Here is a 14,003-nt window from a genome sequence, read left to right on the forward strand (position 1 = left end):
ATTAGGCATTGACCTTCAGGTTCTGCGTGGCCTATAAATCAATCAAAAATAGTTGTCGAATGCTCGATGTGCTCATAAAAGAACCAAATATGGTCACAGACCATACTTACTGCGCTATTAGAGAGAAAAGCACATAGGTGAGACAGCAGGTAACCCAACATTATACATAGTATTCTATCTGCTTTCTATGCCAGTATAAAAGAACTGTGTCTTATTCTTTGTTTACCTAGTGCTTGGCAGTAAATGTTTGCGAACACATGCTGCTAGATCATGCAGTAGACAGTCAGAGGCTAGGGCTATGTGTAATTAGGTGTTAGTATAAACACAGAATAATGTAGAAGGGCAAGATCAGAATGGTCTGGAGTTATTAGGGAAGGAAGAAGATATGGCTCTTGAAAGGGGTAGCTGTCAGTTGGGAGGAGTTGGTGTCTCCAGATTATAAAATCATTTTAGAAAAACTCCCGTCTTATGGGTGTTTCTGATGTTAACCAATACCGTTATATTCCTTGGCTGCTTGGTAACATTCCCAGTCATTTTTGCTTTTTCCCATATAACTTGCTTTCAAAAAGCCAAGCCAGCCTAGAATGGTAAAGATGCATAATCATGAACAGAATTAGTTATGGAACCTTAACATGCAGATGAGGAACAGGGGTGAGAGTGTAATGACGGCAGGAGGCAGTGTATCTTTTTTTCGGTGTGCACAGGTTCTGCGCTAGTGTTTTCAACTTTAGTAGTGAACATCTGGAAATCATAGGCTCTGGAGACCCATCCTTAACTGGAGAAATTACATAAAATTTTAAAGCCTCAATTTTTTAAGGGCATTATATACCCTTGTCTGACCACAATGCAATAATAACATATTTAGTTTAAAACTAATTTTGTTGGCAAAAAGCTCATTCAGTGATAGGTATGCATTATACATTCACAGCAGGCACAGCTTTTCCTGACAGAAAAATAGTCTGTTGAACTTAAACATGATAGCCTTTTCAGGTGTTCCTTTAATAGTCATTTTCCAGGGGATTTGTTTATTTTGTGATTTGTTGGTACTTTTACCAAACAAGAAACAGCAGGACTGAGAAGGCTTGACAAAAGAAAAACTTTTAATTGAAAACTTTTTTCTACCAACTTGGTTTTGAAAAAACTAATTGGAAGAATAATGTCATCTTTCATTTCATTTTAGACACAGATCACGCAGGCACTGGAGTTTTGTGGCAGCATAGTTGAGGGTATTGCTCTAAGAGCAAAATATGGTTCTGTGGTCATGGATATTCCTTTGCCTCAGGGTGGCAGAGTTGAGACAAGACAGCATTCTGTCAAGTATTCTTTGAATACGTTCCATTTCCTTTTGGAAGGATTAGATAATCAGTTGAGTTGGTGGGTAGATGAGGACTGGGCATAGATGTTAACCATAGTATTATCTGTTGTTTGCTCTGGGCTACATTTTGAGCTAGGGATTTTTTTTCTTTTTTTTTTTTTTTGAGATGGAGTTTCACTCTTGTTGCCCAGGCTGGAGTACAATAGCGTGATCTTGGCTCACTACAACCTCCTCCTCCCAGCTTCAAGCGATTCTCCTGCCTCAGCATCCTGAGTAGCTGGGATTACAGGCATGCACTACTATGCCTGACTAATTGTTGTATTTTTAGTAGAGACAGGGTGTCACCATTTTGGCCAGGCTGATCTTGAACTCCTGACCTCAGGTGATCTGCCTGCCTTGGCTTCCCAAAGTGCTCATATTACAGGCATGAGCCACCCTGCCCAGCCTTATGTTATCTCATTTTGGCCTCACATCAGTGCTCAGACACTTTGTTCTACTGTTCCATTTTATAGATGAAAAACTGAGGCTTTAAAATTTTATGTAATTTCTCCAGTTAGGGATGGGTCTCCAGAGCCTATGATTTTACTGTTACCCACCCACCATCTTGTCCCTTTGAACTTTTCTTTCCCTATACTGGGCATTGTAAAGCTGCAGTGCGGGCAGTTGCCATCCATTTTCTATATGTGTGGTTATGGGATGGAGATCATAATTCTTTCCTTTTGGAGAATTATGAGCCTGCCTCTTAAAAACAGTGAGTTGTACTGTTAACCATTGGTTGTTCTTTCAGTTTGAGCTGCTGAAGCATCAGAAACTCAAGGACCAGAATATCTTTGTCTCCCAAACCAGGCTCTGCCTGCACAATCTCCCAAAGGCTGTAGATGACAAACAGCTCAGAAAGCTGCTGCTGAGTGCTACTAGTGGAGAGAAAGGGGTGCGCATCAAGGAGGTGAGGTGTGGCCCTGTCCATCTGGAACTTTCATTCTGATCTGGGGTCATATCAAGCATTTCCCTCAGGCTGCGGTGCCAGATTTTTGTTTGTTTGTTTGTTTTGAGACGAAGTCTCACTCTGTCGCCCAGGCTGGAGTGCAGTGGTGCAGTCTTGATTCACTGCAACCTCCTCCTCCTGGGCTCAAGCAGTTCTCCTGCCTCAGCCCCCTGAGTAGCTGGGACTATAGGTGTGTGCCACCACGCCTGGCTAATTTTTGTATTTTTAGTAGAGAAGGGATTTCACCATGTTGGCCAGACTGGTCTGGAACTCCTGACCTCAAGTTATCTGCTCACCTCAGCCTCCCAAAGTGCTGGGATTACAGGCGTGAGCCACTGTGCTAGGCCATCAACAGACTTTCTTCTGGACATGTTGTCAGCATGCATGGCTGAGTTTAGCAGTTTCTTGGTTTTGTTCTTTTTCTTCTAAAAATTGTCTTTTACATCTGAATTACAGCAGAATGCAAGGAAGTCTCTGTCTGCATGAATTAATTTAGCAAGCATTTATTAAATGCCTTTTGTGTGCTTAGCATTATATTTTGTGCTATCATGTGAATTTTCTTGCAGAGAAAATAATCTGCTTTGCTTTTTGGAGAGTATTTTACTCCTAGTTAGATTCTTACCCTATAGTCAGAGTTACCTATGCCTGTCGTCAACACAGGAAGCCATGTAGATGTTCAGCAGTTGAATTAGAAAAACACTGGGTTCATACCAACTTGGTTAGGCTCTGTGAGTACAGAACTTCTCTGCCTCCACATTCCCCTTTGCATATTTCTCTTTTCTTTCTTTTTTTTTTTTTTTAAGATGTGGTCTTGCTCTGTCACAGGCTGGAGGGAGTGCAGTGGCGCCATCTCAGCTCACTGCAGCCTCCCCCTCCCAAGCTCAAGCAATCCTCCCACCTCAGCCTCCCAAGTAGTTGGGACTATAGTTACACACCACCATGCCTGGCTAATTTCTTTTTCTTATTTTTATTTTTTATTTTTGAGACGGAGTCTCACTCTGTCGTTAAGCTGGAGTACAGTGGCACGATCTCAGCTCACTGCAACCTCCGCCTCCCGAGTTCAAGTGATTCTCCTGCCTCAACCTCCGAGTAGCTGGGACTACAGGCACGCACCACCATGCCCAGCTAATTTTTGTATTTTTAGTAGAGACAGGGTTTCACCATGTTTGTTAAGATGGTCTCGATCTCTTGACCTCAAGTGATCCGCCCGCCTCGGCCTCCCAAAGTGCTACAATTACAGGCGTGAGCCACTGCGCCTGGCCCATGCCTGACTATTTCTTATGTTTTTGGTAGAGACAGGGTTTTGCCATGTTGCCTAGGCTGGTCTCAAATTCCTGAGCTCAGATGATCCCCCTGCTTCAGTCTCCCACAGTGCTGGGATTATAAATGTGAACCACTGGGCCTGGCCTTGCATATCTCTGTCATACTGCTTACTATTGCCCTGGCCTCAAACTGTCGGTCAGTCTCTTCTCCCCACTAGACTGAGTTTTTGAGGCAAGCGTTATCTCATTATCACCAATCCTTGGTGTAGTACCTGCTACATAGTCATCTCTTGGTCAATACTTATTTTTAAAGTACCATTGCCAATATTTTGGGTCTGCTTTACTGTTTCACCACCATAAACTGTTTTCCTAATCCCTGAAAACCTCTTCAAAATGTATGGATTTAGGTATTTGGGAGATTACGTGAGAGAATGTGAATATATCAGCACATATCTGACACCACTCAGTAAAACTGCTCAGTGTTACTGGTTATAGGGGAGGGACAGTTGTGTAATTTCTCATATCATCTGAATACTTAGTGTCTGCACGTTTAACACCTGTCATAATTTAGAGAAATTCATGTTTATTCTAGAATATTTGCATTATGTTGAATTTTCCTCTTAATTCTTTCTTATGTGTACGTATAGTGTCTCAGTAAGATGGTAAGTATCTTGAGAACAGAATCTTCATTATATGCTTCTCTTGATTCCCTTACAGTATATGACAGTTCTAGACACAGAGTGGACACTGGACGTAAACTAAATGTGGTATCCATGTGTCCCCAATACTTAGCCGTCTCCATTACATGAGAACAACAGTTTCGGTAGTAATGGCATGTAAATGATCAGTTTTCTCAAAACATCCTACTGTACTTTGGTGCCCCAGATGTTTGCTACATCTGGCTTAAGGATTTAAGGGAAAACCACACTAGAGAGGATCTGAGCTGCAGGCAAAGAGAGCTGAAACTTCTTCCTGTATTTCTGAGCCTGTGTGTTGGAGAGACTTTTTCATGTGCTTGAAATGTCTTTCTTATCTAAAGCCATCAGTCCTTCCTCCTTCCCTTCTTTAATAATTTCCTTCCTGAGGGCTTTTTTCAGTGGTAAGATCTATGGACAGTATTCCATCCTCGGCAATAACTTGTTACATGCTTAGAATACCATGTACCTCTCAATTTGTATGTATTGTGAACAGTTGTGTTTGTATTGTGTTTGTTTTTTAACATCCAAACCTCTTTATAAATTTTCTTTAGAAAGTTTTGTTTATGTGCTTATTTTAGGTCTCTGTTGATGTCTATAAACTAGTAGAAAGCAAGAAAATATTATTTTAATCTGTTTTATGGTGTTAGTAGGTGAATTCTAATAAGATGGACACACATAAGTGTTATTCCAGTGTGATTTTTGTGGTGGTGGTATAAATGAAGATTATGTTTCAATAACCTGATTTTTTTTTTTTTTTGAGACAGGGTCTCACTCTGTTTCCCAGGCTGGAGTGTAGTGGTTTCATCATGGCTCACTGCAACTTCAACCTCCCCAGCCTCAGGTGATCCTCCTGCCTCAGCCTCTTGAGTAGCTGAGGTGCCACTACACCGGCTAATTTTTTGTATTTTTTGCAGAGACAAGGTTTTGCCATGTTGCCCAGGCTGGTCTCAAACTCCTGGCCTCAAGCAGTCCTCCTGTCTCAGCCTCCCAAAGTGCTAGGATTACAGGCATGAGCCACCATGCTCACCCAATAACCTTATTTTTTATTGACTCTATTAAAGCAGTTCATGTCAGGCAAGCCTTCTCATTCTGTAATTACTGATTTTTTTTCTTGCTCTACTAATAGTGTAGAGTGATGCGAGACCTCAAAGGAGTTCATGGGAACATGAAGGGTCAGTCCCTGGGCTACGCCTTTGCAGAGTTCCAAGAGCACGAGCATGCCTTGAAAGCCCTCCGCCTGATCAACAACAATCCAGAAATCTTTGGGCCTCTGAAGGTAAGCCTCGTCCTCTGGGGAGACTTGTTTCCCTTAGGACCACTTGCAGGAAACCAGCCTACTCCTTTATGCCTAGTGTCCTCTGACATTTGAGGGGTGGGAAAGAATGGCAAGTGGACAAAAAAAAAGGTGGGTTGGGGGAGGATGTGTGAAGAGGAAAAACTCAACTCATTGCATGCACAGATTTAGAAGTCTAATGAATAACATTCTATCTCCTTCTGACAGAGACCAATAGTGGAGTTCTCTTTAGAAGATCGAAGAAAACTTAAAATGAAGGAATTAAGGATCCAGCGCAGCTTGGTACAGAAATTAAATGGTCCATATTTTTAAGGACATAACTAAACTCTTCTATTTTGTTCAGTTTGTGCTTCTGCTCTCTTAGAGTAGTTCTCCCCTCAATTAGATTTTTTTTGCTCCCAGTTCCCTTTAGTCCCTGTTCCCTAAGCCTTTCCAGGCCATCTTCTTATCTGCTGGCCCATGTCTGATAGCTCTACAGCAGAAGGGAAAGGAGGGAGAGAGGAAGCAGACCAATGTTATTTCCAGTCAGCTGTTCTTTACAATGTTTGGTGATAGTACGTGCCAATATTAATGGTTGAGGTTAAGGTTTCCTGTTACCTGTAGATTTCAGTTATCTCTTCCATATTTTCTTTTATTAGTTGGCTCCAGAAGTGTGAAGCCTGATAGTTTTATACAGTTTTTAATCTGGTGTGCTATAGAGGGTGGAGCAGGGACTTTAGGAATAGGTGTACTCATGCTTATACTCTGGCTCTGCCCTTTTTGCTGCATGTTCCTTGGCAGTTATTACCGCTCTGAACTTCAGTTTGTAAAATGGGTGGACGACATCTGCCTTACATGATTGCTGAGGACTAAATGAGATAATACATGTCCATCATCTAGCATACTGCATGGTCAGCACACAGTCAGTACTCATTCTCTTACCCATCTTCCCCCAGGACATGCAGGGCCAGATTATTCTTGACTCTGTTATTCTTAGAGCTCTCATTGATATTGCACAGCAAAATTCACTTGCATATACAGCAAACATTTGTAGTCTTTGTGGTGTATACCAAGAGCATTACCAACAGATGACCCATTCTGGTGGTTAATGCAGTGGCCCTCAGTTGGAAAATATGGGATCTGGTTATTGTTCAAGGCAACTTTGTTACCCTAGATAATAGAATTGCTTATTACTGTTAGCCATTGTTTCAGAGGTGATTCTGAAGCTACCAGTTTTGTTTGTCTGTCTGTTTGAGATGGAGTCTTGCTATGTTGCTCAGGTTGGAGTGCAGTGGTGCAGTCTCAGTTTGCTGCAACCTCCACCTTCTGGATTCAAGTGATTCTCCTCCCTCAGCCTCCCGAGTAGCTGGGACTACAGGTGCACACCACCATGCCTGGCTAATTTTTTTTTTTTTTTTTTTTTTTTAGTAGAGACGGGGTTTCACCGTGTTAGCCAGGATGGTCTCGATCTCCTGACCTTGTGATCCGCCCATCTCGGCCTCCCAAAGTGCTGGTTACAGGCTTGAGCCACCGCACCCGGCCCTAATTTTTGTATTTGTTTGGAAGAGACAGGGTTTCACCATGTTGGCCAGGCTGGTCTCGAACTCCTGACTTCAAGTGATCCACCTGCCTCAGCCTCCCAAAACGCTGGGATTACAGGTGTGAGTCACTGAGCCCAGCCTTGTTTGTTTTTTAACATCCAAATTACTTTATTTGTTGCCTGGATTTATATTCATACTGTTCTTTTGTGTAAAAATGCCTCTACTCACTTTGCATATGCAGATCAAATGATCCCTTTCGAGTAGCATTCCTCCACCTCTCTCAAAAGATAAAGGCCCTCTTTACTTGATTTTCATGAACTTCCTTAAGCTGTGTAGTTTTTTTTTACTTTGGTTTATTTGTGTATACATCTCTTGTCTCCACCTGGCTGTGAGTCCTGAAGGGTAGACACTTTTTTTTTGTATCCTAGAAACAGACTGGCATACAATAGGCATATAATAACTGTTCATTGTATCTGGATTTCTAAGGTGAAAGGGAAGAACAACACACACTTATCATTACATTAATTTCACTTGAATCTTCTGTTTCTTCCACTTCAGTGCAAATACTTCTGTAACATCCTTGATGCCTTCCTTTCCACAGCGTCTTTTCCTTGTCGTCTTCGCTTCATTTATTCCATTCCTAATGTTCTTCCTTTCTTGAAAACGATCCGAGTTTCTGACCTATGTCATTTTTCTTCTCTCTGAAGAGATTTATTTCGTATTTCTTGCAGACAGGGTTACTGGCAACAAATTCCCTCCATTTTCTTTTGTCTGAGTAGGTCTTGTCCTTAACTTTTGAAGGATAAGTTTATCAGATACAGGATTGTAGGTTGGTGATTTTTTTTTTCTTTAAAAACTTTAAATATTAAATATCTCACTTCATTCCCTTCTTGCTTACATGATTTCTGAAGAGAAGTCTTGGAAATCTCTCTGAACCTACTCGGGTTTTGGAGGGTGCCTATTAAAAACAAAAGAGAGAGAAATTTGATGTAATCTCATCCTTGTTCCTCTATAGGTAAAATTTTTCCCCTGTCTGGCTTCTTTCAAGATTTTATCTTTGATTTTCTGCAGTTTGTCTATGATATGACTAGTTGTAAATTGTTTAGTTTTGATCTTATTTGGTCTTAGAGCTCTGAGTTCCTTGATCTGTGGTTTAGTGACTGTCATTAATTTTGAAAAATTCTCAGCGCTTATTACTTCATTATCTTTTCTGTTGCTTGCTTGCTTCTTGTATTCTCTTTCTACATAGGTTACACCTTTGATAATTGTCCCACCTACTGGCTTTTGAATCTTGGGCATGCACTCTCCCTTATTTCTATGTTATGGGAAGGGGAATGGTTATTTTGTGCCCCCCACCCAGTAACCATCTGTTACTATGGCAGGGCTTGTGAACTACATGTATTCACTTTCCTCTAGTCTCCAACTGTGTGGGGGAAGAATTCCTCTTCTTTCATTTAGCTCACATAAAGCTCATCTTCTGTTGAGTATTTGCAGCAAACAAAGCTCATCCAGAAACCAGATGGCATTTTCTTGTTTTATGCAGCAAAAAGTGAGATCCAAGCCTGCAACTGGTGAGCCTCAGAAGGGGAAACCAGAGCCTGCAAAAGACCAGCAACAGAAGGCAGCTCAACACCACACAGAGGAACAAAGCAAGGCGCCCCCAGAGCAGAAGGGGAAGGCGAGCTCTACCTCATGGACCGGTTTCCAGACCAAGGCTGAAGTGGAGCAGGTGGAGCTGCCTGATGGAAAGAAGAGAAGAAAGGTCCTGGCGCTCCCCTCACACCGAGGCCCCAAAATCAGGTGAGATGCAGGAAAGTGGCAACATAGAACAGTGGGTGGGTTCTAAGTGGGTTTGTTTTTGCTGAGTTCTTTTCTCTTTGTGGCATTTGTTTGGTTGAAAAGGATGCTTGGTGCTATGTATTCCCACACACGGGGTTAACACGTGAGTCTTCAACACCGTCAGAGATGTCACTCTTAGATCAATGGCAGAGAGGCCTCCTAGGGCAGGCTTTTGTGCCCCTTTTCTCCTCTTTTAAAGAGCTTCCTGTTGTCCAGATGGCCATCTCTGCCAGCTGAGGCCACATACTTGAGGTTCAGTGGTAGTTTCTGTTTGGGGCAGCAGATTAGTGCTCTACAAAAATAAATCTTGACAAAATATTTGTTAAATAAACGAAGGTTTTTGAGATATCCATGGGGTTTTATATATTTATTTAATTTTATTTTTAGAGACAGTGTATTATTCATTTCTTCCACTGCTATAAAGAAGTACCTGAGACTGGGTAATTTATAAGGAAAAGAGGCTTAATTGACTCATGGTTCCACAGGCTGTACAGGAAGCATGACAGCAGCTGCTCATCTTCTAGGGAGGCCTCAGGAAACTTAACCATAGTGGAAGGTGAAGTGGGAGCCTGCACTTCACATGGCCAGGAGCAGGGGGAAGGAGCGTTTTAAACAACCAGATCTTGCGGTAACTCATTCACCGTCATAAGAACAGCACTGAGGGGATGGTGCTAAACCATTCATGAAGGAGTCATCCCCATAATCCAGTCACCTCCCACCAGGCCCAGCCTCCAACATTGGGGATTACAATTCAACATGAGATTTGGGCAAGGACACAGATCCAAACCATGTCACAGGGTCTTACTGTGTTGCCCAGGCTAGAGTGCAGTGGCATGATCATAGCACACTGTATCCTCGAACTCCTGGACTCAATCCACCTGCCTCAGCCTTCTGAGTAGCTGGGACTTTTTTTTTTTTTTTTTTTGAGACGGAGTCTCGCTGTGTCTCCCAGGCTGGAGTGCAGTGGCGTGATCTCGGCTCACTGCAAGCTCCGCCTCCCGGGTTCACGCCATTCTCCTGCCTCAGCCTCCCAAGTAGCTGAGACTACAGGCGCCCGCCACCACGCCTGGCTAGTTTTTTGTATTTTTAGTAGAGACGGGGTTTCACCATGTTAGCCAGGATAGTCTCGATCTCCTGACCTCGTGATCCACCCGCCTCGGCCTCCCAAAGTGCTGGGATTACAGGCTTGAGCCACCGCGCCCGGCCATTAGCTGGGACTTTTTAATTTTATTTTAGCAGAGACAGGGGGTTGCTATGTTGCCTAGGCTGGTCTCAAGCTCCTGACATCAAGCATTCTAAGTATACAAATACTGAGCTTTCAGAGGGTCTGTTGCAGTATCTATTTTTAGAATGACTTAACATATCATAGGCTTGGGAAGGGCCAGTGTACAAAGAGGAATTTTATCCCTTGAGCTAAGAGAACCTAGGGGTGTCAGATTAGAAGAAGGACTCAAGGTGACACTCAGCCATTTTATTTCAGGTTGCGGGACAAAGGCAAAGTGAAGCCCATCCATCCCAAAAAGCCAAAGCCCCAGATAAGCCAGTGGAAGCAGGAGAAACAGCAATTATCTTCCGAGCAGGTGAGTTCTGCAGGACATTCAGCTTTGGTATGGCATGGTTCTGCCAGATCGTAGCCATGTTTGTACCTTGATTAGCTGAGCAAAAAACAAAAAAAGAAAGACTTCTGTGTAGGACAGTAGCTTTTTAGAGAATGTTGAGGTATACAATCATAAAAGTGGAGAGAAAAAAGTAAAATGAACCTCCATGTATCTGTTCCTCTGTTTCAGCAGTCTCCTTGTTTACATATTCCCCATAACATGCTTTCCCCACTAGAATATATTAAAGCAAAGCCCATTTCACATGTAAATGTGTCTCATATGAAAATGAAACATTGCTCAGAAAAACCTCAGATTGCATCTCTAACTGATGAGGCCTTAAACACACACACCTTATGCCATTATAATATCTAATAAAACTAATAAGCCCTTTATCATCTACTACACAAATGATACATTAAAGCCATATTAAGATTTCCCCATTTGCCTGAAAAATATGTTTTTATACTTGGTTAGTATGAGTCGGGATCCGAAGTCCACACATTATACTTGGATTTTTAATTTCTTAAATCATTTTTTTCTTCTCTAATATCCATTTTCCCTTACCACCCTTTTTTCCATGCTATTCATTTATTGGAGAAACCAGGTTATTTGTGTTACATTTTTAATTTAGCCATTTGCTTCCTTGTGGTGTCATTTAACTTGTTTCTGTGACACCCCATCTTGCCTGTCACCTGGTAGTTAGTTCGGTCTGGTAGCTTGATCAAGTTCAGTTTTCTTTTTTTTTTATTTTTTTTGAGATAGAGTTTTGCTCTTGTTGCCTAGGCTGGAGTGCGATGGCACAATCTTGGCTCATTGCAACCTCCACCTCCCGGAGTAGCCTCCCGAGTACCTGAGATTACAGGCGCGCACCACCATGCCCAGCTAATTTTGTATTTTTAGTAGAGACGGGGTTTCACCATGTTGACCAGGCTGGCCTCGAACTCTTGACCTCAGGTGATTCGCCTGCCTTGGCCTCCCAAAGTGCTGGGATTACAGACGTGAGCCACCATGCCTAGCCTCAAGTTCAGTTTTCTTGACTAGAGTATTTCACAGGTGGTGTGTGTGTTTCTTTACATCACCTGAGGCACATACTACCTGGTTGCCCATTTTTAGTGATTCTGAGATTGATCAGTAGATTTGAGGATTGTCTGCCTTGTCCCTCCATTGATGAAGTCCCCAGTTAGCCTTTCATGTAATAGCCTTAGCAATTACTGATGAGTGTTACCAGATCCATTATTTCATTATGGGTTACAGAATGCTGATTATTTAAACTTCTATCCTTTTGCATTTTTAAATAGAACTCTAGAAAGAAAAATCTTCCTTTGTCAATTATTTGGTTACCACAAAATATCATTTGTATAGGAAAGACAGGATAAATGCTTGATTTTTTTTTTTTTTCTTTCTCTCTGTATTAGTTTTCAGAGTAATGAGCTGTTGCCATACTGGCTCATTTTTTAGTATTATGAAATCCTGACTTTTCATATACTTGATGTGTTTCAAATACTGTCATTATTCTTACTCTGTCTAAGGCTGGCAGAAGTCCCTGCAGGTTGGCTTCTGAGTCTTTCTGATGTGGCCTGTTTGTCTGGTAATATCCTTGCTTTCTAGTGCAAGATGTCCAGGCTGAGCTCAGGTACCTCTTCCCCAGTCCTGACATTAGCCATTTTTCCCAAGGAGCCCTAGTTCCTTTTAGTAGAAAACGGTGGTCCTACATTCTTGAATACTTGAAGTCAAGCTTTCTTCTCCCCTTTCCTAGTCTCTTTCCTTTAAGGGTAAAAGCAGCATTAGCTTCCCATCCTACTCAAGGAATCTGTGTCTGGGAAGTTTCTGACCTATACCATACTATTTTATAGATCTCTGAAATCCCATGAGCAGTGTTCTTGGGGAGGGAATGGGCAAGCAAGAATGGCCAGATTCTGTGCTGGCTTATCTGCTTTGAGGCTAAAGTGAGGCTTTGGAAGCTAGAGTGAGAGAGGCCCTTGAGCCCCCAACACAGTGTGTTAGACAGGGAAGTTAGTCAGGCCCTGCTCCCTGTGCACTGTTGGTCTAATTTCTTACCAGTGGATGATTCTGTTTGAGCCTTTCTCTCTAAGGGTCTCTCTCCAGAAACCTACCCCTTTCTGGTAGACATGATCTCTGTACACTTACTTTCTCTCTTGGGTGGCCTGAGGGTAAGGTGATAGATAGTCTTTGAAATCGATTATATTATGTTTCTAATCCTTTCACTTGTAGGTATCTAGGAAAAAAGCTAAGGGAAATAAGACGGAAACCCGCTTCAACCAGCTGGTCGAACAATATAAGCAGAAATTATTGGGACCTTCTAAAGGAGCACCTCTTGCAAAGAGGAGCAAATGGTTTGATAATTGATGATGCCAGCGGGCTGGGTAAGAAGCTGGGTTGTGTGCTTTCTGGTGACACTCCTGGGCTCCTCCCCATCCCCTATGTCTCTCACCGAGGGAAAGAAAATCCCCGAGGGCACTGCCACTGTGCTGGGAGGCACCCTGGACTGTGTACATCTGAACTTTGGTCCATCCTTTGATGAGTGGTTCGTTAGCCACAAAGAGAAATATCTGAAAGACATCATGATGCTTCTTGCATATTATCCAGATTATTGTATGAAGTTGTGTCTATAATTATTACCAATTTTTGTTCTTTATTTCTCAAATGGAAACAATTGAAAAAGCATTCTGGAGTGCTGAATTTTTAAGATGTATATTTTGTTAAGCATATTCTCTAAATGAGATATTGTGTGGCTTTTTAGTAACAATGTCATTTCTAATATGTGTGACTCCTTTATTATGTATGAACATCCTTTGACAGTCCTAATTCAGCTCTGTAGTCTTACACGCTGCAGGAACTAAGTGACAGCAGAGAGAAATGCTTTCTAACCTAATCACTGCAGGCGGAGACACTTGGAAAAGAATGGGGGGAGGTGGGGCCTGGCAGAGAGCAGCACTTATGTGTTTGTCAAATGAGGGGATTTCCAGTTGAATCGGTCTGCAGTGGCCTAAAGACACTAGCCTGGTTAGTGATGACCTGCATTTCTCTCATAGAGCACCTCCTTTTTCATCGTACCCTCTAGCTCTCTAAGTCCTCCTTAATGAGGACACCTGATCCTCATTAAGTCTGCCCCTTAAGATGGCTTCACACCTACTAAAAAACTCCAGGGGTTTGACATCTCACTTTGATTGAAATCTTGTCTTCCTATAACATTTGATTCCCTGGGCTCTCCAGCCCTATCACCTCTGCTTGTCTTTATCCACTCTCTTCTTCATTCACTTTTGGCTACACAGGCCTTCCTTCCATCTCTTGACTCTTGACCACCTCAGAGTCTTTGTATCCATTCCCTTTGCCTGGAGAGTTTTTCCCTTGCTTCTTTTACTTGTGACTCAGATCTTCACTATTTGTCGCCTCCTCCTGGAGCTCTTCCCAGACTATCTAAAGTAGGGCTTTTCTTCCCATCCCCTCTATCTTGCCCCCTTACTGAATTCT

The 14,003-nt window shown here is 42.4% G+C and overlaps 1 protein-coding gene across 1 annotated transcript in view; it reads left to right on the forward strand.

Moving 5' to 3' along the window:
• RBM28 (RNA binding motif protein 28) overlaps positions 1-13,292 on the forward strand; it is a 32,566-nt gene extending 19,274 nt beyond the window's left edge. The window contains exons 14-19 of the mRNA XM_050782563.1: positions 2,103-2,261; positions 5,387-5,536; positions 5,762-5,836; positions 8,618-8,874; positions 10,394-10,493; positions 12,744-13,292. Of these exons, the coding sequence (XP_050638520.1) occupies positions 2,103-2,261; positions 5,387-5,536; positions 5,762-5,836; positions 8,618-8,874; positions 10,394-10,493; positions 12,744-12,878 (876 nt within the window). The 3' untranslated portion in view covers positions 12,879-13,292. The remainder of the gene's footprint in view (positions 1-2,102; positions 2,262-5,386; positions 5,537-5,761; positions 5,837-8,617; positions 8,875-10,393; positions 10,494-12,743) is intronic.
• The last annotated feature ends 711 nt before the right edge of the window (positions 13,293-14,003 follow it).

The sequence above is a fragment of the Macaca thibetana genome, chromosome 3, assembly GCF_024542745.1.
Source record: "Macaca thibetana thibetana isolate TM-01 chromosome 3, ASM2454274v1, whole genome shotgun sequence".
NCBI lineage: Eukaryota > Metazoa > Chordata > Mammalia > Primates > Cercopithecidae > Macaca > Macaca thibetana.